Below are 25,768 nucleotides of genomic sequence, written 5' to 3'. Positions count from 1 at the left end.
TCTGTGGAGTTTGCACATTCTCCATGCTCACCCCTACAACCCAACCATGTGCAAAGGGTAGGTGAATAGAATTCAAAACCCTACTCGGCCCTTTGTAAATGCAAGTCCTCCAATGAATGAAAAATACTCAAAGCAGTGAGTGGAACTTTACTTGGAAAGAAATGTAATTACACACACGCGGCAATAAACTGAAGATTGCTACACAATAGCCAACTCCTAATAAAATTAACATGATTTTTAGCAACAATTTGTCCTTGGATATAATATTTACATTGTCAGCCTCAAGTTCCAGCTTGGGGCTGAGGCAGATGCAGCTCAGGTCTCTACCCACAACAGGAGATATAGGTTGTTGGGGAAAGCATAGGCAATAACAGGAAATACTCATCACCTGTCAATGTATCAGGTCCAGGAAGATAGAATGTTTTGTGCAATTTAAAGGATGGGGAAGGGTCCTCTACACAGTTGCCTGACTGGAGTTTTTATGGCCATTTCCATCACCTGGTGTGCATGGTGGGGGTTTCAGCCAGCATTCAGCAAGATCATGGCCGCTCTGCCTCAACTCCATTCCAATGTTCTGATAACTTAGCAGTAGGACAAGGAGACATTGCTGGTCGTAGAAGACCCCTCTCTCTCCTTCAGCAAAATGATGTGTCCTCTTCCTTCAACTTCCCTCGGTCATTTAATCTTCCACAGCTGGGAAAAGGGAAAGAAAAATAGATAATTAAACTTTTTGATTTGTCGGGTCAAACCTCTTGTGGCTGCTTGTGGGGTAACTCACCCGGAGATTGAAGCCCAGCAGATCGCTGATCACTCCAGATACCGCAGACAGAATGACGACCCGTGTAATGTTGTACAGCAGTGGATTCATAGTCAGTCCGTACACTCTAAAAGGAGAGTCCAGCTCCTGTTGGGGAAAGAACAGCATGGCTCAGAAAACATTGCCCCCATTTCCAATTGTTCCATCACTCACTGACACCCTTCAACTGGGTGGGCCTGTTTTCTCTCCCCTCCTCAAACCCTCTGGTAGATGGTGTCTCTTCTGGACAAATAAAATCCTCAAGACACCTACCATGAGAGGATATTCTTCAGGTGAGTTAGTAAATGCCAATGGGCTGTTCATAAGGCAAAAGAACACAGCCCTGCTCCTATTCCCGAGAGGCATTTACAGACGCACTGGCCAGGATTCTCTGTTTGAGACTACATGTTTTACGCCAACACAGAATTCGTGAACTTTCAAGACAGAAAAACTGCCACCACACCTGAACCAATTCTGCTGAACATGGAACATATTCGTTCCAATGAAAAATCGTGCATGATTGACACTCTGGAGGCTGACAAAGTGCAGCCACACATTACAATCCCCACACACTCATCCCAGTCAACAAGAGCTGGGCTAAGAAGTGGCAGATGGAGTTTAACCCTGACAAGTGTGAGATTGTCCATTTTGGAAGGACAAATATGAATGCGGAGAACAGGGTTAACGGTAGGGTTCTTGGCAATGTAGAGGAGCAAAGAGATCTTGGGGTTTATGTTCATAGATCTTTGAAAGTTGCCAATCAAGTGGATAGAGCTGTGAAGAAGGCCTATGGTGTGCTAGTGTTCATTAGCAGAAGGATTGAATTTAAGAGTCATGAGGTGATGATGCAGCTGTACAAAACCTTGGTAAGGCCACATTTGGAGTACTGTGTGCAGTTCTGGTCACCTCATTTTAGGAAAGATGTGGAAGCTTTGGAAAAGGTGCAAAGGAGATTTACCAGGATGTTGCCTGGAATGGAGAGTAGGTTTTATGAGGAAAGGTTGAGGGTGCTAGGCCTTTTCTCATTAGAACGGAGAAGGGTGAGGGGCGACTTGATAGAGGTTTATAAGATGATCAGGGGAATAGATAGAGTAGACAGTCAGAGACTTTTTCCCCAGGTGGAACAAACCATTACAAGGGGACATAAATTTAAGGTAAATGGTGGAAGATATAGGGTGGATGTCACAGGTAGGGTCTTTAATGCACTGCCTGTGGAAGTAGTTGAGTCAGAAACGTTAGGGACTTTCAAGCGGCTATTGGATAGGTACATGGATTATGGTAGAGTAATGGAGTGTAGATTAATTTGTTCTTAAGGGCAGCACGGTAGCATTGTGGTTAGCACAATTGCTTCACAGCTCCAGGGTCCCAGGTTCGATTCCGGCTTGGGTCACTGTCTGTGTGGAGTCTGCACATCCTCCCAGTGTGTGTGTGGGTTTCCTCCCACAGTCCAAAGATGTGCAGGTTAGGTGGATTGGCCATGATAAATTGCCCTTAGTGTCCAAAATTCTATGATTAACCTAGGACAAAAGTTCGGCACAACATCGTGGGCCGAAGGGCCTGTTCTGTACTGTATTTCTCTATCTCTAACAAGATGGCACTGGTTGTCCTGGAGCACGCCAATACAGCTGATGGGTTGGTTGGGGCCAGAGGGCACCAAGTTCAAAGTGGGCTGTTAGTGGTGTGTACGGCTGCCTTCCGGCTGTGGCAATGGCGTTCCGTGTCCATCCCGACTTCCAACCCACCTCCTGGCCACCCCCACTACTCCCCCAGCCCTGGCAGAAGCCCTGCCCCCGGCTAGCAGCACAACTGTCAGTGAAATATGGCGATGTTTGACACCTTCCATACCCCCTCTCCCTCAGCAGGCGCCACGGCGATTTCAAAGATTTTTAAAAGCATTAGTGAACCTTGCCGTCGGGAACTCAGCCCATCGGAGGTGGAGAATCGCGGAGGCCCCGGAAAATACCGGGGCGGGCCCGCTAATGATATGCAAACGGTGTTTACTCTACATGCGTTTCAGAACGCAATAAACACTACTGTCGAGGTCACGGAGAATCACGATTTCAGCGTCCAAAGCAATTCTCTGCCCAATCACCTTTCCCGATTTCGGCATCAGCTAATGGAGAATTCCGCCCGCTGTTTATCCAGTACAGTGTGAAAGAGTGGAAGCACGAGTACGGCAATCATCTCGCCTAAAACTGCACCGCCAATAATCCAGTGCGGTACTTTCTCAGGTGAGAGTGAAGGTGTGAGTAAGGGAGAAGTAATGGAAGAAAAACAGTGCGAGAGCTTCTCACCTTCAGTAACTTTGTAGCAAGCTTTAGCACATTATTAACAATTGACAGCTGATCCTTCTTGTTGGGTTTTGTCTCCATCTTAAGATACAAGTTAATCTATTGGCAAAGAAAAAGCACTTAAGATTTCAGCATGGTCTGCCAAAGCCACCGTTCTCTATTTCCCTATAATTTTCTGCAAATTTGCCCATGGATAAAAACAATTCCTGGATAAGAAACAGGTATGTCAGATGTATGGAGGTCCAATTTATGCAGGCCTACAAATTATCAAAATCTTAACAGGATCCCATCTACCCAATTAACAGGCTCCACTGATTAAACATTTGGCACATACCTGTTCTGTGAGCAAGATGGAGACATTATTGTATTTCCTGCTGACCTCTGAACCCAGTGTGACCAACCTCAAGAGGAAAACAGCCAGAGCGGCTCCCCAGATCAATAGTTCCCAGTTATACAAAGAATCCAAAAAGCTCATGTGGCCATGAAGGAACTGAGGATTGAGAAAAATGAATTGTTTGTGTTATGGAAATGAATCTCTGTGATAACTAATATATAGACACCCCCATCTTAATTCGTTACATAAACAAACCCAGCCTCCTGGTGTAATCATTACCTCCAGCCTTCACTAAACAGAAGTTTCTTAGCACGTTTCATGACTTCAAGGTGTCCCAAGTCAATTAAGTACTTTTTTGAAGGGTAGTTACTGTTGCAATATAGGAAATGCAGCAGCCAATTTGTGCACAGCAAGCCCTCACTAACAGTAACGTGGTAATGACCACGGGAGCAGCACGGTAGAATTGTGGATAGCACAATTGCTTCACAGCTGCAGGGTCCCAGGTTCGATTCCGGCTTGGGTCACTGTCTGTGCGTGGGTTTCCTCCCACAGTCCAAAGATGTGCAGGTTAGGTGGATTGGCCATGATAAATTGCCCTTAGTCCAAAATTGCCCTTAGTGTTGGGTGGGGTTTCTGGGTTATGGGGATAGGGTGGCGGTGTTAACCTTGGGTAGGGTGCTCTTTCCAGGAGCCGGTGCAGACTCGATGGGCCGAATGGCCTCCTTCTGCACTGTAAATTCTATACCATTGTTTGAGGAATAAATATTGGGCAGGACACTGTGGATAAATCCCCTCCCTCTATTTGGAATAATGGCCGTGGGATCTTTTGCATCCAACTTAGGGGGCAGGTGGGATTTCATTTTAACATTCGCATCTGAAAGAATGCACCTTCCAACAGGGCATCACTCCCTCAGTACTGCACCGGAGGGTCAGCCTGCATTGCGGTCCCAAATCTCTGGAGTGAAACCTGAACCCATAAGTTTCTGGCACTAAGTTATTTCATGAAGGTGATGTTTGCGTGTTCCTGGGTAACTTACCAGCTGCCAGCATGGGGTGGGGAGGGGGGGACGGACGTATGAGTGGGAATAACACTTGGGGTTAGGGTTTAAGGACTGAAGGGTTCAAGTGACATCAGAAGTTGCAGAGCTGGCACTGACCATCCATCATGAATTCCCTGAGGGACAGGAGACAAATGTGTATCACCTTTCCTCAATAAACTGAAACAGGTTCTGAGTCTTACCTGAGCACAACAGGCAAAAGCGATGGACAGAGTGAGTAAGAACGCCGATGAAACAATGACATCAACCGAGCGCTGTGGACCCCGTCTCTGTAATAGTGGGAAAGAGATAAAGAGCGAAGATTGCAAGAAAAGCAGGAGTCCCACAGATTATGGGGTAGGGTCAGAAAACAGTGAGTGGCAGAAAGAGATAGAGAGAAAGGGATGTTAATAAATCAGACAGCTGGCTTTTTATTTAAGTTTGAACTGCAATGATCCAGTTGAGGTTTCGGAACATAGAAAATAGGAGCAGGAGGAGGCCCTTTGAGCCTGCTCCACCTTCAATATGATGGTTGGTCATCCAACTCTATAGCCTGAACCCACCCCTCCCCACATCCCTTGATCCCCTTGGCCCCAAGTGCTTTATCTAACTGCTTCTTGGAAACACAAAATATTTTGGCCTCAACTACTTTCTGTGGTAACGAATTCCACAGCCCACTCTCTGGGTGAAGAAATCACCACCCAAATACTTCTCTGGATTAAGCTATCTCACAAGTCCACTTTCTGAGGTATCTTTAAACCCAGAAATGTTGGAATCTGGATGGGGGACTGATGTTTCAATTGAAGTAGTTTTTAAATCTTGTTCTCTCAGTCTGCCAGGCCACTGGGCAAGTCTAAGGGAACAAAAGTAAATATAAGACATTTGCTCAAAAGGTTCGCTGAATATCAACACTTTGCTGATGGACGTCTGTTTAAGTTTTCCTCTGAACAGATCTGCTCCAAGGCAAAGCAGCTGGTTGGACATCGTCAGAGTGGCAGCCGTGTGTACCATCTACAAGATGCACTGCAGCAACTCACCAAGGCTCCTCAGACAGCACCTCCCAAACCCACGACTTTATTACCTCGAAGGACAAAGGCAGCCAACCAATGTTTCCTCACATTAGAACATAGAACATAGAACACTACAGCGCAGTACGGGCCCTTCGGCCCTTGATGTTGCGCCGACCTGTGAAACCATCTGAAGCCTATCTGACCTACACTATTCCATTTTCATCCATATGTCTATCCAGTGACCACTTAAATGCCCTTAAAGTTCGCGAGTCTACTACTGTTGCAGGCAGGGCGTTCCACACCTCGACTACTCTCTGAGTAAAGAAACTGCCTCTGATATATCTATCACCCCTCAATTTAAAGCTATGTCCCCTCGTGTTGGTCATCACCATCCGAGGAAAAAGACTCTCACTGTCCACCCTATCTAACCCTCTGACTATCTTATATGTCTCTATTAAGTCACCTCTCAGCCTTCTCCTCTCTAACGAAAACAACGTCAATTCCCTGAGCCTTTCCTCGTAAGACCTTCCCTCCATACCAGGCAACATCCTAGTAAATCTCCTCTGAACCCTTTCCAAAGCTTCCACATCCTTCCTATAATGTGGTGACCAGAACTGCACGCAGTACTCCAGGTGCAACCGCACCAGAGTTATGTACAGCTGCAGCATGACCTTGTGGTTCCGAAACTCAATCCCCCTGCTTATAAAGGCTAGCACACCATATGCCTTCTTAACAGCCCTATTAACCTGGGTGGCAACTTTCAGGGATTTATGTACCTGGATGCCGAGATCTCTCTGTTCATCTACACTACCAAGAATCTTGCCATTAGCCCAGTACTCTGCATTCCTGTTACTCCTTCCAAAGTGAACCACCTCACACTTTTCCGCATTAAACTCCATCTGCCACCTCTCAGCCCAGCTCTGCAGCTTATCTATGTCCCTCTGTATCCTATAACATCCTTCAGCACTATCCACAACTCCACCGACCTTCGTGTCATCTGCAAATTTACTAACCCATCCTTCTACACCCTCTTCCAGGTCATTTATAAAAATGACAAACGGCAGTGGCCCCAAAACAGATCCTTGCGGTACACCACTAGTAACTGAACTCCAGGATGAACATTTGCCATCAACCACCACCCTCTGTCTTCTTTCAGCTAGCCAATTACTGATCCAAACCGCTAAATCACCTTCAATTCCATACTTCCTTATTTTCTGCAATAGCCTACCGTGGGGAACCTTATCAAACGCCTTACTGAAATCCATATACACCACATCAACAGCTTTACCCTGATCCACCTGTTTGATCACCTTCTCAAAAACTCAATAAGGTTTGTGAGGCATGACCTACCCTTCACAAAACCGCGTTGACTATCGCTAATCAACTTGTTCTTTTCAAGATGATTATAAACCCTAACTCTTATAACCTTTTCCAACATTTTACCCACAACCGAAGTAAGGCTCACAGGTCTATAATTACCAGGGTTGTCTCTACTCCCCTTCTTGAACAAGGGGACAACATTTGCTATCCTCCAGTCTTCCGGCACTATTCCTGTCGACAAAGACGACATAAAGATCAAGGACAAAGGCTCTGCAATCTCCTCCCTGGCTTCCCAGAGAATCCTAGGATAAATCCCATCTGGCCCAGGGGACTTTTCTATTTTGACATTTTCCAAAATTACTAACACCTCCTCCTTTTGAACCTCAATTCCATCTAGCCTGGTCGACTGAACCGGAGTGTTCTCCTCGACAACATTGTCTTTCTCCAGTGTAAACACTGACGAAAAATATCCATTTAACGCTTCCCCTATCTCCTCTGATTCCACACACAACTTTCCACTACTATCCTTTCTCTTTGTACTGGACAGGCTTCAAACTCCTCCGAGCATCAAGCGCACGGGCAGCTTACCCCAAGTGTAGTGATTGGTGAGCGGCCCGTTTACTTCAATCTGCTGCACATTTTATTGCTCTGCAGCTTTGCTCATGTGCACCTTGGGGGTGGGGGGGGACCATTTCTTGTCTTCATTTTGGAAGGTTTCATTCAATCTCTCTCACCTCTCTTTGTCCACACATGGCCTACGAGTTTGCATTGCTAGTAGGATAGATGTAATGTGGACGGGAACCTTCAAAATTAACCTTGTCAAACACTGAAACAAAACTCACAATCAGCTCATCTATTATCCATTAACCCACACACCTTCAATTAACCTGCCATTCTGTGCTGGTGTATGTGGCTCAGTCAATGCTAAAGGTTTTGGCAATATCGGCTTGCTCGAGAGAATTTGGTGATTGATTATTGAGACTAAATCCACTCATCAGCTACACCATGCTGTTTTTCAGGCCACGTAGGTCATGCCCACTCAGTTTGTGAACTTTAGCTGCTGCTGGTCTTTCTGGACCAGTTCCAGGTTCATCCCAACGGGCAGCAGTCCCGAATCTCACTCTCATCCAGAGCTGGCAACTCCTGGGGCCCCCTTCACTTCCATCTGCCTCTGGCTCTCCACTCACAGGCCTCCCGGTTACCAGGGAATTTCCTCCCAGTCTCTTCCCCACCCACGACCTTTGGCCAATGGATCGGCTGCACCTTCTGAAGCTCAGTCCCTCCCAGGGGTTTGTCCTGGTCCTTGCCTCCTACCGTTCTTGCCACATACTGCTCACCAACTCCATTGTGGGTGTACTTACACCACAAAGACTGTGGCAGTTCAAAGAGAAGGCTCACTACCACCTCCTTAAGGGGTAATTAAGGATGGGTAATAAATGTTAGACTTGCCAATGTTGCCGCAATCCAATATATTTAAAAAAAATTAATTGCAGACTTTTGTGGCAACAGGCACACTCATCACATCGAGAGTAATAGAAATAGATCTAGCACAGGCACATTGGAAAAATTACCTCCTTCTCATAGAATGATTCATTCAGCACAGGAGACCATTCAGCCCATCATGCTGTGCCTCTTTGGTAGGGCCATTCAATTATATCTACATCTCTGCTCTTGCTTACTATCACTGCAGATTTATTCCCTTCAAATGATTTATCTTTGAGTTTTGTTGAACCTGCTTCCACCGCCCTTTCAGGCAGCACCTTCCATATCGCAGGAACTCACTGCATAAGAAAATGGTTCCTCGCGTCAAATCTGGTTCTTTTGCCAATCACCGTAAATCCGTGTCCTGTGGTTGCTGACCCTCCCGCCGCTGAAAACAGCTTTTCCTTATTTAATTGACCTAGTGTGCTGTATCATTCAATGATTCCCATACTGACCTTCAAGTAAGAGCGCAGTGACAACCACATCTTGATGTTCTGCACCTTCTTCAACCTAAAATGAGGGATCTCGGACTTGCGAGCCTTCCTAGCTGATGTCAGATGGCTGAAGAGCTTGGCAAACAGGAATCGCTGTGCAGACATCAATGAACAAATTGAGGTTTTATTCTTCTTTCAGAGAGGCAGACCAGCATACCCAACAGGAGAGAATCCATCTCCCCTTGACATTCAATGACATTACTATTGAAGAATTCTCCACCATCAACATCCTGGGAGTTACCACTGGCCAGAAACTGAAATGGACTAGCCATATAAATACTGTGGCTACAAGAGCAGGTCGAAGGCTAGGAATCGTGTGGCACGTAACTCACCTCCTGATTCCCCAAAGCCTGTCCACCATCAATAAGGCACCAGTCAGGAGTGTGAAGGAATACTCTCCACTTGCCTGGATGAGTACAGTTCCAACAACACTAAGCTTGATACCAACCAGGACAAAGAAGCCCACTTGATTGGCACCTCATTCACCAACTTAAATATTAACTCCCTCTATCACCGACGCGCAGCAGCATCTACGAGTTGTACAGCAGGAATTCACCAAGCCTCCTTAGACAACACCTCCTCCCAAACCCACAACCTTTACAACAAACACTTGGGAATACTACCACCTGGAAGTTCCCTTCCAAGTCACTCACCATCCTAAATTGGAAATCTATCGCCGTTCCTTCACTGCCATTGGGTGAAATCCTGGAACCCCCTCCCTAGCAGCACTGTGGGTGTACCCATATTATACAGGGGCTGCAGAGGGTTCAAAAAGGGCCTTCTCAAGGGCAACTAGGAAGGGGCAATAAATGCTGGCCTAGTCTGTGCTGCCCACAACGTGTGACCAGAGAGTAAAATGTCAGAGCAAGACTCTGCTGCCACTCACCTGTTTGTACGTTTTCTCTGCCACACACAGAATGAAGAAAACCATCCACATTAGGCAGAACCGTTCTAAAACATTAATGAGCACCAGGGCGATGAGCAATCCATCAGGTTTCGCACCACAGGCAACAGTCAGTAGCTCTGTGATGGAGTACGTGGCCAGCTGTTCCAGGTCCTGCTGGAAGAGGCGGAACGCAAAGGGTAGCAGAGTGAGGACTGTAGTCACCAAGTATCCCAGGATCCGGTAACCATTCTCCTGCTCAAAGGTACTGGCCTGTTGAGGAATCAGGAGAAAAATATGAGTGATGGGAAGGATCCCACAGAGGCTGCAAAACTCTGAAAAGGTGAAGGCGGAAAAATTTACATTAAATCACCTCCCCTGGGTCACCATTCCTGATACCACAACCCAACTCTTCCCCTGTTCGGATTTCCTTCCCCAATCCCTGCCCCTTCTACCCTTGCTACCCTCCCCCGAACTCTTTCCTTCCTACCCTTGCCCCAGGTTCTTCACCTCACTCCCTATGAATCTCTCTATTCCAGGTCTGTCCCCAAGTTACATTCAAACTCTCCTCACTGTCCGGCTCCAGTTTTGTCTCGAGTCTGGAAACGCACCCGCTTCATAATCATTCCGCTAATCTCCAGAACAGACATGTCGAATTTTTTACAGTCGTTTCCTTCCCAGATGATGGCGCTGACTCGCTGCGAGCTCGAACTGGTGCTAGATAGCCAGTGCAAGTGGTTCTGAAATCAAGATAAAATGCATTTAGTTCTAAATACAAGCTATCGAAATCAAGCAGGATTATTCTCCAAGGAAAGAGAGCAGAGATTTTGGCATGTTGTAGGACTGGAGCAAGATAGAGAGATCAGGGGCCCCATGGAAGGATTTGAGAAATTTGAGGAGCCAGGGTAGGTTAGCAATTAAGAGATGTTAAAAGTGTGGCACAATGCGGTGATCCTGCATTAATGTACTTTTACTGGTGGGTTACTCACTCACTGGTGAGCATTAGAGGGAATTCATTACAACATCTTGTATCAACAGCTCTCAAACTGCCCCTCACTCTGGTAATGTGGGTGTCTGTCCCACACTTTGAGACAGGGTGTAGATTCAGTTGTAAATTCGACTTCAGGACACCCCGAATGCTCCACGAGGTGCCTTATCAGACGGCAAGGCTTAGAGAGTGGGTAGAGAAGCTGGTATTCAAGGCTACACTGACTATAGTGTATCAGATGCAGAGATGTGGAATCATAATATGGTGGGTACAGTGACATACTGGTCATGTTAATGGATGAGTGACCCGAGAGATTAAGGAATATAAAATGCTGCAAATACTTAGCCGGTCCGTTGGTATCTGTGGAGAGAGAAACAGAGTTAACGTCTCAGGTCTGTGAGCTTTCAGAATCTGAGCATTTCCAGCATTTTCTTTGTTCTTGTTTCAGATTTCAGCGCCCGCAGTGTTTTGCTTTCGTTGAAGCAGTCCGGAGGGCCGGTCTAATGATCCCAAAACGAGCTCAAATCCCGCAAAAGCAGCTGGGGAATTTAAATAAATCTGGAATAAAAAGCTAGGCTCAGTAACGGTGACCAGATTGTTGGAAAAGCCCATTTGTTTCAGGAAGGAATTATGCCATCCTGAACTTCAGGGGCAGCACGGTAGCATGGTGGTTAGCATAAATGCTTCACAGCTCCAGGGTCCCAGGTTCGGTTCCCGGCTGGGTCACTGTCTGTGCGGAGTCTGCACGTCCTCCCTGTGTGTGCGTGGGTTTCCGCCGGGTGCTCCGGTTTCCTCCCACAGTCCAAAGATGTGCGGGTTAGGTGGATTGGCCATGCTAAATTGCCCGTAGTGTCCTAAAAAGTAAGGTTAAAAGGGGGGGGGTTGTTGGGTTACGGGTATAGGGTAGATACATGGGTTTGAGTAGGGTGATCATTGCTCGGCACAACATCGAGGGCCGAAGGGCCTGTTCTGTGCTGTACTGTTCTATGTTCCCTCTGATATGTCCGAGCAAGTCACTCAGTTATGTTCAGAGCAACAGCCCACCATCGACTTCTCAGTGGCAACATGGGCAACAAATGCTGCCTTTACCAGTGATACCCACACCCCAAGAATGAAATTTCTCCCCCTCCGCATCTGTTCTGGTGATGCCGCCTTTGAAATAGTGCTCCTGACATGTCTGCTTTTTCCTTGACTGAGGTTTTCCCTCCCACTGTGGTTAATAGGGCACGCAACCAGGTTTGAGCCATTTCCTGCACCTCTGCCCTCATCCCTTCCAGATCCTTAATAGAATCCCCCTTGTCCTCATTTTTCACCCCTCTAGTTTCCGCATCCAAAGGATCATCTTCCACCAACTGCAGTATGATGGCCCCACTAAAATAATCTTCCCCACCCCTCCTGTCAGCATTCCGCAGGGACCAAACCCTCTCTGGTCCACTCATCCACCATGCCCAACTCCCCATCCCACGACATCTTCGCCTGCAATCGCAGAAGACGCAACGCCTGTCCCTGTACCTCCTCCCTCCTAACCGACCAAGGCTGCAGACACTCCTTTCAGGTGAAGCAACATTTCACTTGCCCCTCATTCAATTTGGTCTGCCGTATTCACTGCTCCCAATGGGGGCTCCGCCACATGGGTGAGGCTAAACACAGACTTGGGTGACCGGTTTGTGGAACACCTTCGTTCAGTCCGCAAGCATGTCCCCCCCCCCCCCCCCCCCCCCACCCCTCCGGTTGTGTGCTATTTTAACTCAGCACCTTGCTCTCGTGCCCACATGCCAGTCCTGGGCCTGCTGCAATGCTCCAGTGAAGCCCAATACAAGCTGGGGGAGCAGCATCTCACCTTCAGCTTGGGCACGTGGCAGCCCTCGGGACTCAACGTCGAGACGGCAACTTTAGATTTTGACCTTTCTCCTCCACCGTAAACCCCCCTTTCATGTCTCTACTTAAAAAAAATATATCCCTCACATGTACTGCCTCAATGCAAAAGACCCCCTCCCCGTCACACCAGATCATCCATTGTTTGATCTTAAAAGTTGCTACTTTTTGATGCAGTTTCGTTTGCTCTGACATTCTCCCTCCTTTCAGTTCTGATGAAGGGTCCAAGGCCTCGAAATGTCACCTCTGTTTCTCGCCTGTTTGACGCTGCCGGACCTGCTGAGCATTCCAGCCTCCTCTGTTCTTTGTTTCAGATTCCAGAATCCGCAGTATTTTGCTTCTCTAAATGAATTCACCCCCCTGGCTTATGCTAGCTCTTTGATTGATAACGCTCCTGTGAACTGTCTTTGGATGTTTTAACACACTAAAGGCACAATATAAATACAATTTGCTGAAAGAAACGATGGCCAATCAGCAAAGCCCACCTGTTGGTACGGCTCTTCCATGGATGTTTTCTTGGGCAGAGTCACTCTCTGGACACCCTCACACTCGCTCTCGCTGGTGTAGGAGGAATGGCACCGCGGACCATTCAGGAGGTCGTCCCACAGCATGTCCTCGGTCTCCGAACCGTGCTGGCTGCTGTCCGAATCCTGCCGCAAGGTGCTGCAGCTCAAAGAGCTCAAGTTCACGTAGGACTTTGAACCACCCTGAAAGAAACAAAAAGAAAAATATATCTACAAAACAAGAGGTTGCGCAGGCCTGTGAAGGCAAACCCCACTGATCTCACACACACTGGACAAGAACCTGTTCCACAATAACCAGATCTGGAACCAGTAACTGTCTGGAGTTCCCCTTGATCCCAATCAGATTGTTAGAAAGACCTACATTTATTACTTATAGATGGACCAACGTGGTAGCCAAAGCAACATCCCACAAACAGCAGGAACGATGACCAAACATGTTTTTGGCAGCGCTGATTCAGAAATAAATCTGGCAGCACGGTGGCGCAGTGGTTAGCACTGCTGCCTTTGGCACTGAGGACCCGGGTTCGATCCCGGCCCCGGGTCACTGTCCATGTGGAATTTGCACATTCTCCCCGTGTCTGTGTGGGTTTCACCCCCACAACCCAAAGATGTGCACGGTAGATGGATTGGCCACGCTACATTTCCGCCCTTAATTGGAAAAAAAGTAATTGGGTACTCTAAATTTATATAAACAAAAAAGATTCAGAAATAAATAAAAAGCCAGACCCGAAGAGAATCCCCCACACTCTTCTTCCAATGTTGTCCATGGGATTTATCACCTTTTGCTGTTAGCCAGTAATGTCCGCTTTCTCGTTTGAAAGAATTAAACGTTATAAATCTCCTGTTTCTGGTACTGTCCCTACAAATCTTGTATCGCACATTCTATCCAGGAATCCTCTCAGCTGGAAATTCATTGTGGACACATCTCCGCACATGCAGCTGCTTTCACTCACTGATTCAGGGGGCGCTCACCTTTCCAGAGTAGTTTCATCGCTTTCTACCCCCTTTCAATGACCTTGTTGAGGGGGCGAACACCCACACATGACGGGGCTTCAATGACAGGTTCCCTCGCCCCTGATCCTGTGTAAAGCTTCTTGATAAACCCAGAGGTGGCTCTTTGTACCTGAGTTGGGGCTGCAGATTCGATCTCAGAGTCCAGCAAACTGTCAGAGTCTCGTTTTGGAATCTCCCATCCTGGAATTATTTCTCCGCCCTGTAATCCCGTGGGGAAAGAGATTGCGGTAAGCAAGGCTGGACTCACAAGTTTGATTTTCAGTGTGTGGATAGTATGGGTTTCAGTCACGTTTCTAACATGCGACCAGACGGGTGAAGACACATTGGCCAACCAACCTGCCCCACGCAATTGTGACACCTCATGCACCACTGCACATGCATTCCCTCTCCAGCGCACCCAGAAACATCATTCCCAGGTGAGGCAGAAAACTAGATTAAAAACCCAAGTCAATTTGAGAAAAGAACCAGGGAAATTCCTCTCCGGCCCAATGAAGCGATCAGAACTAGTCCAGATGATCACTCCAACCCTGGAATCTCTGCAGTACCTTTTGTAAGCAGCCCACACTCGTTTGAGAGAATTAAACATCACTCCACGGTGTGCGATTCAAGAGGTCTGAATTTCAGCAGGAGCGTTACCACAGAAATGAAATCACAGCGACAGTGAGCAAGTGAAAATAATCCCAGTTAACTCGCAAGCGAGTGAAAATAATCCGAGTTAACCCGCAAGCGAGTGAAAATAATCCGAGTTACCTCTGCTGCTCCCCGAGGTTTACCCTGTGGCCTCCGTCTTAGCCGGAACATACAGTCGTTCAAAGTCACTTCCCGGTTTTGCTGACGCAACAACCGTCGCGACTGGCTCTCCGTGTCCTCACTGGAATTTTCATCCGAGCCCCGGTTTGCAGCGGCCTGGGGACAACCCACCACAGTGAAATGAGCTTCTCCCAAGAAGTATAATTGTGCTTTTCAGTGAACCCGTAAAACATTACTGTGAGCGAGAAGGCTGTGCCAATGAATCCACGCATTATTAACCAATCTCCTGGATAGTTCTGTATCATTCGCCAATCTACTAATTAATACAAGCACCAGTAACCAATCTACCTGATAATTCACGCACTTTTAACCAATCTTCTAGTTAATCCTGTGCAATTATCTAGCCTGGTTAATCCATGCGCTAGTCACCAAACTGCAGAGCAGCCGATCTACAGGTAAGGGTGTGTGGGGATATGATGCAAAGGAGGGTCAATGGGGTTCGGGTGCACAACAGCCATGAGCTGATTGAATGGCAGGACAGACTCAAGGGGCTGAATGGCCTTCTGCTGTTCTTAACAGACGGTGAGAAAACTTACTCTTCCAGAGTTAGGTCCAGGGCCTATGGTACACCGACCAACTTTCCTCGACAGGTTTCTCGTCTGCGTTGCCCTTAGAAAGAAGAAAATTGCACCATTAAACTAGTAAAAATATACCAATAAAGAGGTAAAAATACACCTTTAAACATGTAAACTTTATGCAATAAAATGGAGCAACAGCACTTCCGAAACTTAGAAGGGATTTCTGTGATGTGGGATGTTCACTGTTAGAAACTTGTACCTCAAGGTGCATGGGATCAAAGTCCATCAAGGCTTGTCATAATAACCCTTTAGTCCAGGAGCACGAAAGTCATGACATGTCCAATCACCACAGGCTTCAACAGAGAATGTGAATTAAATGCTGAATTGCATCATTGGGGGATCAATTAGGTGTTTGTAGACTTCATACTCAAAACTGCACCTTGAGCACTGTGTCCAGTTCTGTTTCAGTCCCACCTTAATCACCGTGTCCAGTTCAGTTTCACGCCCACCTTGAGCACTGTCTAGTTCTGTTGCAGTCCCACCTTGAGCACTGTGTCCAGTTCTGTTTCAGACGCACCTTGAGCAGTGTCCAGTTCTGTTTCAGACCCACCTTGAGCACTGTATCCAGTTCTGTTTCAGACCCATCTTGAGCACTGTGTCCAGTTCTGTTTCAGTCCCACCTTGAGCACCGTATCCAGTTCTGTTTCAGTCTTACCTGGAGCGGTGTGTCCAGTTCTGTTTCAATCCCACCTTGAGCACCGTATCCAGTTCTGTTTCAGTCTTACCTGGAGCACTGTGTCCAGTTCTGTTTCTATCCCACCTTGAGCACTGTGTCCAGTTCTGTTTCAGTCTTACCTGGAGCACTGTGTCCAGTTCTGTTTCTATCCCACCTTGAGCATTGCGTCCCTTTCTCATCGCTGCAAACGAGACACACATTCAGGCTCTGGATACAATGGAGCATGAAGCCACAATCCCAATCCTGACATGAAACAGTTAATATTGAAGGAGTTCAGGTAGTGGGCCAGATTGTCTCCTACTCAAACCAATGCCCATCCACCTCGGTGCTTGCTGATCAGCCCACCTCCCGATCCTTGCAATGCCTTCAATTTAAATTCCAAATCCCTCCATGGCATCGCCCTAAATGCTGACAGCTTTTTATGGTGGAAAGAAAATCGACATGGCTGAACATTTTTTAAAATTCAATTTGAGAATTACAGAAGGATTCGTTGTAAGTTAAGTTGCGTCACTGCGTCGTAATTATCACCATCACAAGGCTCACCTCCTGCATCTGCCTCCGTTTGAAGGTGAAGCAGTATGTCGCTGGGTTGAGACTATCTGACAATGGACTGTGCCCAGCAGCAGCATCAGAACCATCGGGCTGACAAGTTCACTGACGTACAAGGCCGGCACCAGCAAATAGAGACCGACCGCCACCACTGAAAGAACAAAAATAGGCAACACAATCAGTCTCACTTCAGACAGAATCGTTACAATTGAAGTGAATGTTCCATAACGTTTTTTTGCAAAGCACCTTCCAAGAGGTAGAGGATCAGTAGCCATGTGAAGGTACCCAGCGAGGTTACCTGGATCCACCATTGGTAAAAGAGCGGAAAGAATAACACTCGCACTATCCCCTTCCGGGTTAAAGAAGTCCAGGGACTTTCCGGTTTCGCTTTGACAAAAGTTGATCCTGGATAATGAAGACAACCGGTTAAAATGATATACAGGAAATTGTTATCTTTACAAGAATGGTAACAAAACAGAGAGATTAATTTTAATCTTTCATGGGAACACACTAACCCTATCCCCAATTGCCCTGAGCCGAATGGCGTGCTAATCAACCACATTGCTGTGGGACTGGAGTCAGACCAGACCAGACAAGGACGGCAGATTTCCTTCCCTAAAGGGCAGCAGTGAACCAAGTGGGTTTTGACAACAATCAATGATGGTTTTCACCATTACGGAGACTAGCTTTATATTCCAGATCTATTCATTCAATTTAAGTTCCACCAGCTGCCTGTGATGGGATTTGAACCGTGTCCTCACTGGATTTGCTGGGGCATCTGGATTGCTGGTCCATTCTTATTACCACTATGCTACATCCCAGGTTAGAACTATCGGAAAGGCGAAACAGGCTGGGGCTCTTTTTAACCCTAGAAAAGAGAAGGTGGGCAGGTGACCTGATGTTCGCCTTTCTGGTTGGAGTCCAGAACTAGTGGGTGATTAATATAAGACAGTCACTGTTAAATGCGGCGGGGAATTCATGAGAAATGTCTTTACCCGGAGAGTGTTGAGAATGTGGAACTCGCTACCCCGGGGAGTGATTGAGGTGAATAGTATCGATACATTTAAGGGGAAAGCTGGATAAACACACAAGGGAGAAAGACATGGAAGGATTGGGTGACAGGGGGAGATGAAGCAGGGTGGGATTGGGCTTGGGTGCAGCACAGACCAATTTGGGCTGAATTGTCTCTTTCTGTGCATTCCATGCGTCTACCTAATCTGCTGTGGTCATGAACAAAATGCAACTGTATTATCAAATTATGTCCCTTGCCTCCTTTCATCATGTCCTGCCCTCAAACCTGACTAAGCCCTCATTGACAAGGCCAATGTAAGGACGGTTTACCCACTGGACCTTCCTTGGGTGTGGGACCATCAGCACAGAACACAAGAGTCCCTCCAAAGTTTCCAGCTCCTGTGTGCTCAAAGCTATGAGAGTGTCCAGCACGAAAACAGAAAACTGGCCCGCCCAATCTACATCAGTGTTTATGTACCACAACCCCGCTATTCAAAATGGGAGGTAGAGAGAAAACAGGGAACTCTAGACCAGTGAGCCTAGCGTCAGTAGTAGGGCTAGAGTCCATCATCAAGGATTTCATAGCACAGCATATGGAAAGCAGTGGTGTAATCAGACGAAGTCAGCATGGATTTATGAAAGGGAAATCATGCTTGACAAATCTATTAGAATTCTTTGAAGATGTGACTCGTACAGTTGACCAGCGAGAACTGGTGGATGTGGTTTATTTAGACTTTCAGAAGGCTTTTGACAAGGCCTCACATCGCAGATTACTATGTCAAGTTAAAGTTCATGGCATTGTGGGTTGTGTTTTGAAATGGAGATAAAGCTGGTTAGCAGACAGGAAGCAAAAGTTGGAATAACTGGGTCTTTTTCTGATTGGCAGGCAGTGACTAGTGGGGTACCGCAGGGATCTGTGCTGGGACCCCTACTGCTGACATTATATATTAATGATTTGGATGAGGGAACTAAATGTATTATATCCAAATCATCAATATATAATGTGAGCAGTTGGGATCCTAGGTGATACAAAGTTGGGTGGGAGGGTGAGCTGTGAGGAGGATGCAGAGATGCCTCAGCGGGGTTTGGACTGGCTGAGTGAGTGGGCACATGCATTATAATGTGGAAAAATGTGAGATTATCCTCTTTGGTAGTGTGGAATTCACTACCGCAGAAAGTAGTTGAGGCCAAAATGTTATGAAATTGCAAGGAGTTAGATATAGCTCTTAGGGCTAAAGGGATCAAAGGAAACGGTGGTGGAAGGTGGGGTTTGGAGGCTGGATAAGGGCATTAAACTGGATCAGCCATGATCATAATGAATGGCGGAGCAGGTTTGAAGGGCTGAATGGCCTTCTGTATGTTTCTCCAACACATTATCTATAAACGTACATAATTACTGAAGCGCAAGAATTGCGACGTTGGCCATTTTGCCAACAACCAATCTTGGACTCCACCAATGGATGGTAGAGTGTCATTACAGCGTGACATGTTTACATTGGCAGTTTACATTACAAGTATGGGCGGATGGAGCCAAGATACAGATCAGCCATGATTTAACTGAATGGTAGAAAACTCGAGGGGCTGAATGGTCTACTGCAGCTCAGAGAATGTACAGTGCAGAAGGAGCCTGTTCGGCCCATCGAGTCTGTACCAACCCTCCGAAAGAGCACCCTACCTCGGTCCACCCCGCATCCTATCCTCATAACCACGGGGCAGCACGGTAGTGTAGTGGTTAGCACTATGGCTTCACAGCACCAGAGTCCCAAGTTTGATTTCCATTTGGGTCACTGTCTGTGGGGAGTCTGCACGTTCTCCCCGTGTCTGCATGGATTTCCTCCGGGTACTCCGGTTTCCTCCCACAGTCCAAAGATCTGCAGGTTAGGTGGATTGGCATCGCAAAATTGCCCTTAGGTTAGATGGGGTTGCTGGGTTAAGGGGATAGGGTGGAGATGTGAGCTTATGTAGGGTGTTCTTTCCAAGAGCCGGTGCAGACTCGATGGGCCGAGTGGTCTCCTTCTGCACTGTAAAGTCTATGATCTATAAAACCCACTAAACCTGTACACCTTTGAACACTAAGGGGCAATTTAGCATGACCAATCCTAACCTGCACATCTCTGGACTGTGGGAGGAAACCAGAGCACCCGGAGGAAACCCACAGACACGGGGAGAAAGTGCAAACTCCACACAGACAGTGACCCGAGGCCGGAATTGAACTCGGGTCTCTGGAGTTGGGAGGTAGCAGTGCTAACCACTTTGCCACCGTGCCGTTCCGAAGCGTCGTACTACGTATGAACACTCTGCATGAAGTGATATTGTTGCTATCTGCTGCACTGCCGAGCTAGGTTAGAAAGACAAAACGTGATTAATAAATGGTGAAAACTCCCTCGCTGCTCTCACCTCTCACAAGGTCGACATCTATCAGGTCAGACTTTATCCGGCCTGTCTTCTTTGGTTTGCTTCGCAGTCCCTGAAGTTAAATATTTACAGGATTGAGATTAGCGTGGTTTCTTGGTTTTCCTTGGTGAAAGGGGTGTAAACATTCTCTAATCCCACGTGTCCTAAAGTGGCTCTCATTAACCTGTCTGTTGACACTGACCCGTCTGTACTCGATATACACACAGATTAACTGATGCCTTTTGCACACACAGGCACCAATCACTGAGGGTAATTACTTATTAGAAAGGATTTTGAATTTAAAAAAAAAATCTCAATGCCTTGTTTAAAAATAGTCTCCAGAATTGGGAACTGTCATGGGTCCCTTTCAGCCTTCTGGCTTGGCAAGAACAGATCCACGTGATCCTCAGTGGAAAAACCACCGGATCAATTTGTAGCAAATGCTCTAACCACCACTGCGATTAATGCATTAATAGCCCAACCTGAACCACTCTGCCCACGGTGCACCCTGACCCAGGTCTACAAAAAAAATAAGTGAGGCTCTCAATCAGGGGAAAGAGGCAAGAAGCATGGAGCTGTTACTCCATTTGCACAGCCCACCTTAATCTCCGTTTGCTCGATGGACTTTTCCCAGATCTGTTGATCGTACGCTCCAATCTGAAACAGAACAATCCCAATCAGATAAATTACTCAACGAAAGAATGATGGAAACTTCTCCTCGTTCTGTTTGTTGTAGCAACAATTATACGAGGATTGTGATTCTATTGCCATAACTCACATAATTAACTGGAGAGAAACAGGGTATGGAGGGGTACGTGTGTGTGTGCGGGAGGGAGCGAGCAAAACACAAACAGCCAAGAGCAGTTCCTGTGATGCAAGTACGATATTGTTCTAGGAATTCTCAGCTGCAGCTCGCTTTTCACCCCAGGTACTGGGTACATACCTTCCTTTGGTACCATGTTATGGTGTCAGTTGTTTTTGAGGCCATTTGGTGCTCTGTCACCAGCGACTCATCTTATCTGGAAGAGAAAATCGAAATAAAGCAGTAAGTGAATCTCGGGTTTACGACTGTTGCAAAAAAAGGGAAACACCATTGCTGCTGATTTTAAATCAGCGTCAACAAACCCACCCCCAAAAATTTCCATTACATAGAGATGGTGTGATCAATGGCAGTAATATCAGAGTTTGGGGCATCAAACCGAGAACCTGGTGAATCATTTAACCCCCCCCCCCCCCTCGTATCTATCTCCCCCTCCCCATTATATATTCACACACCCCTATATACAACATGCTCACACCATGTAACCAACATTTCCTCATTTACTCCAAGCTCGGCCATTTATCCCACACTTTTTCCTTCACCTTTCACTTTCTGAATACATCGGAAACACCCACAATTATTGAATTTTTTCATCGAATATAGAATTTACAGTGCAGAAGGTGGCCATTTGGCTATCGAGTCTGCACCGGCCCTTGGAAAGAGCACCTCACTTACGCCCCACACCTCCACCCTATCCCCATAATCCAGTAACCCCCACCTAACCTTTTTGGTCACTAAGGGGCAATTTATCACGGCCAATCCACCTAACCTGCACATCTTTGGACTGTGGGGGGAAACCGGAGCACCCGGAGGAAACCCACGCAGACACGGGGAGAACATGCAGACTCCGCAGACAGTGACCCAAGTGGGAATTGAACCTGGGTCCCTGGCGCTGTGAAGAAACCGTGCTAACTACTGTGTTACCTTGCTCTTACCTTGTCCTGAAACCCCTTCCAAACCGGAGGTTGCCCTCTAATCCCCAGCCCTTTGTTCCAGAAACACTCAACTTCCACAAGTCTTCCCTCCAACACTGGGACCGCCTCAATCTTGCGGAGACGCTCCTTCCAAGAACCCCCATCAACCCCCAAGAACTCCTTCCAAGAACCCCCCATCATACTACAAAGCATCCCTGGGACACTGCCCAGCCCCGCCCCCGACCATCAGTCTCCCCAAAAACCCACAAACCAATCAAGACCATCACACCCTCTCCGAAACACCACCAACCCCCGCAAGGCATGACCAAACCCCCCGAGCCCCTCACCAAACCAGGGCCCCTCTATCTGCGAAGCTCTCTCCACCTCACTGCGACCTCCCCAACACCTCCTCCACATCACCGTGAAGAACCCCCCCTGAGACCACAACCAAACCCCCCCCCCCCCCGAGACCACCACAACCAAACCCCCCCCCTCCGAGACCACCACAACCAAACCCCCCCCCTCCGAGACCACCACAACCAAACCCCCCCCCTCCGAGACCACCACAACCAAACCCCACCCCCCCCCCCGAGACCACCACAACCAAACCCCCCCCACCCCCCCCCGAGACCACCACAACCAAACCCCCCCCCCCGAGACCACCACAACCAAACCCCCCCCCCCCGAGACCACCACAACCAAACCCCCCCCACCCCCCCCCCAAGACCACCACAACCAAACCCCCCCCCCCCCCCCCCAAGACCACCACAACCAAACCCCCCCCCCCGAGACCACCACAACCAAACCCCCCCCCCCCCCGAGACCACCACAACCGAACGCCCACCCCTAGAGACCCCACACAACCAGAGTACAACCCCACCCCAAGAGCCCCACAGCAAACCCCCCCCCCAAACAACCCCCCACCAAACACCCCCTCAACCAACCCCAACCCCCCAAACACCACCACCCTCCCGAGGCCCCCCCAATGAGACCCCCTCAACCAACCCACCCCCCTCCCCCGAGGCCCCCCCCCATGAGACCCTCACAACACCTGCACCCCCACAATGGGACCCCTGCCCCCCCAATGAGATTCAAGCCCCCACCCCATGAGACCCCCACACCACACGCCCCTCCCAATGAGACCTCCCCCGCCCCCCCAATACAACCCCCACACTCCCCACGCCCCCAATGGGACCCAGCCCCTCCAATGAAACTCCCACACCTCCCCAATGAGACCCCCACTCCCCCCAATGAGACCACCACTCCCCCATGAGAGCACCACTCCCCCATGAGACCACCACTCCCCCATGAGACCACCACTCCCCCATGAGACACCCACAGCGCCCACCCCCAATGAGACTCCCACAAACCCCACCCCCCCCCACAATGAGACCCCCACAACCTCCATCCCCCCATATGAGACCCCCTGACCCCCACAACCCCCCCCCCCCATATGAGACCCACACAACCCCCCCCCCCCTCCCTCCCTGACCCCCAAGACTCCCGCAACCCCCCCCCCCCCCTTCATGTCACCATCAAATCCTCTCACCCTCTCCCACCCCCAACCCCGGGTCCCGCCGCGGGGCTGTCTGTCCCTGTCCCTGTCCCTGTCCCCGGGGATTTGGAGCCTCTCGGTCGGTTCCGCTCTCACCTGAAGCCGCCGCCCGGGCCCGGGAGCTGGGCCTCGGCCTCAAAGTGAAGCCGCTGCTGGACCTGAACATGGAGCAATTCCTAAATATTGACCCGGAGCAGGAACCCAGAACCAGGGCGGAATATTCATCACCTCCTGAATAATTAATCAGAGCGGCCACGCCCCCTCCCCCGGCACCAATCACTGAGCAAAGAAGTGAATGAAGGGAACAGCAAGATCCCATTAACCATTTCTGCCCCATGGACCTCAAATAAGATTCAGAAAACCACTGAACCTCCCTCCGAGCCCCAACCTGCCCAACCCCCCCAAACCCCAACCTGCCAAACCCCCCCCCAACCTGCCCAAATCCCCCGAACCCAACCTGCCCAAACCCCCCGAACCCAACCTGCCCAAACTCCCCCAAACCCCAACCTGCCTAACCCCCCCGAGCCCCAACCTGCCCAAACCCCAACCTGCCCAAACCGCCGAACCCCAACCTGCCCAAACCCCAACCTGCCCAAACCGCCGAACCCCAACCTGCCTAACCCCCCCCCCGAGCCCCAACCTGCCCAAACCCCAACCTGCCCAAACCCCCCCAAACCCCAACCTGCCCGAACACCCTGAACCCCAACCTGCTCAAACCCCCCGAACCCCAACCTGCCCAAACCCCCCAAACCCCAACCTGCCCAAACCCCCCCAACCCCAACCTGCCCAAACCCCCCCAACCCCAACCTGCACAAACCCCAACCTGCCCAAACCGCCGAACCCCAACCTGCCCAAACCCCTACCTGCCCAAACCGCCGAACCCCAACCTGCCCAAACCCCCAACCTGCCTAACCCCCCCCCCCGAGCCCCAACCTGCCCAAACCCCAACCTGCCCAAACCCCCCCAAACCCCAACCTGCCCGAACACCCTGAACCCCAACCTGCTCAAACCCCCCGAACCCCAACCTGCCCAAACCCCCCAAACCCCAACCTGCCCAAACCCCCCAACCCCAACCTGCACAAACCCCCAACCTGCCCAAACCCCCCGAACCCCAACCTGCCCAAACCCCCAACCTGCCCAAACCCCCAACCTGCCCAAACCCCCTGAAACCCCAACCTGCCCAAACCCCCTGAAACCCAAACCTGCCCAAACCCCAACCTGCCCAAACCCCCAACCTGCCCAAACCCCCAACCTGCCCAAACCCCCTGAAACCCCAACCTGCCCAAACCCCCAACCTGCCCAAACCCCCAACCTGCCCAAACCCCCAACCTGCCCAAACCCCCTGAAACCCCAACCTGCCCAAACCCCCAACCTGCCCAAACCCCCTGAAACCCAAACCTGCCCAAACAAACCGAACCCCAACCTGCCCAAACCCCCAACCTGCCCAAACCCCCTGAAATCCCAACCTGCCCAAACAAACCGAACCCCAACCTGCCCAAACAAACCGAACCCCAACCTGCCCAAACCCCCAACCTGCCCAAACCCCCTGAAACCCCAACCTGCCCAAACCCCAACCTGCCCAAACCCCCTGAAACCCCAACCTGCCCAAACCCCAACCTGCTCAAACCCCCAACCTGCCCAAACCCCCAACCTGCCCAAACCCCCTGAAACCCCAACCTGCCAAAACCCCAACCTGCCCAAACCCCCTGAAACCCCAACCTGCCCAAACCCCAACCTGCCCAAACCCCCAACCTGCCCAAACCCCAACCTGCCCAAACCCCCTGAAACCCAAACCTGCCCAAACCCCAACCTGCCCAAACCCCCAACCTGCCCAAACCCCCAACCTGCCCAAACCCCCTGAAACCCCAACCTGCCCAAACCCCCAACCTGCCCAAACCCCCAACCTGCCCAAACCCCCAACCTGCCCAAACCCCCTGAAACCCCAACCTGCCCAAAGCCCCAACCTGCCCAAACCCCAACCTGTCCAAACTCCCGAATCCCAACCTGCCCAAACAAACCGAACCCCAATCTGCCCAAACCCCAACCTGCCCAAACCCCAACCTGCCCAACCCCCCCAAACCCCAACCTGCCCAAACCCCCCAAACCCCAACCTGTCCAAACCCCCTCAAACCCCAACCTGCACAAACCCCCCAAACCCCAACCTGTCCAAACCCCCTCAAACCCCAACTTGCCCAAACCCCCCAACCTGTCCAAACCCCCGAACCCCAACCTGCCCAAACCCCCCAACCCCAACCTGTCCAAACCCCCTGAACCCCAACCTGCCCAAACCCCCCAAACGCCAACCTGCCCAAACCCCGCGAACCCCAACCTGTCCAAACCCCCCAAACCCCAACCAGCCCAAACCCCCCAAACCCCAAACTGCCCAAACCCCCCGAACCCCAACCTGCCCAAA

General features: G+C 49.5%; 1 protein-coding gene across 4 annotated transcripts; it reads right to left on the bottom strand.

Moving 5' to 3' along the window:
• Positions 1–127: 127 nt before the first annotated feature.
• LOC119978418 (protein PHTF1-like) lies at positions 128–23,610 on the bottom strand. Of its 4 annotated transcripts, none has more exons than XM_038820050.1 (18): positions 23,452–23,610; positions 21,010–21,085; positions 20,667–20,723; positions 20,070–20,139; positions 16,908–17,066; positions 16,656–16,812; positions 15,395–15,467; positions 14,799–14,954; positions 14,158–14,247; positions 12,996–13,217; positions 10,259–10,387; positions 9,651–9,920; positions 8,726–8,857; positions 4,662–4,748; positions 3,422–3,577; positions 3,091–3,186; positions 779–904; positions 128–693 (listed from the first exon to the last, which is right to left on the bottom strand). In XM_038820050.1, the coding sequence occupies exons 2-18, from the start codon at positions 21,052–21,054 to the stop codon at positions 676–678; spliced, it is 2,043 nt and encodes a 680-aa protein (XP_038675978.1). In that variant the 5' UTR covers positions 21,055–21,085; positions 23,452–23,610; the 3' UTR covers positions 128–675. The 4 variants fall into 4 exon arrangements, with proteins under 4 accessions (XP_038675978.1, XP_038675979.1, XP_038675980.1 ...); XM_038820051.1 differs by lacking the exon at positions 23,452–23,610 and adding an exon at positions 21,822–21,960; XM_038820052.1 differs by lacking the exon at positions 23,452–23,610 and adding an exon at positions 21,811–21,833.
• Between the last annotated feature and the right edge of the window lie 2,158 nt (positions 23,611–25,768).

The sequence above is a fragment of the Scyliorhinus canicula genome, chromosome 15 (assembly GCF_902713615.1).
Source record: "Scyliorhinus canicula chromosome 15, sScyCan1.1, whole genome shotgun sequence".
Classification (NCBI taxonomy): domain Eukaryota; kingdom Metazoa; phylum Chordata; class Chondrichthyes; order Carcharhiniformes; family Scyliorhinidae; genus Scyliorhinus; species Scyliorhinus canicula.
This window is presented reverse-complemented; position numbering and strand designations above follow the sequence as displayed.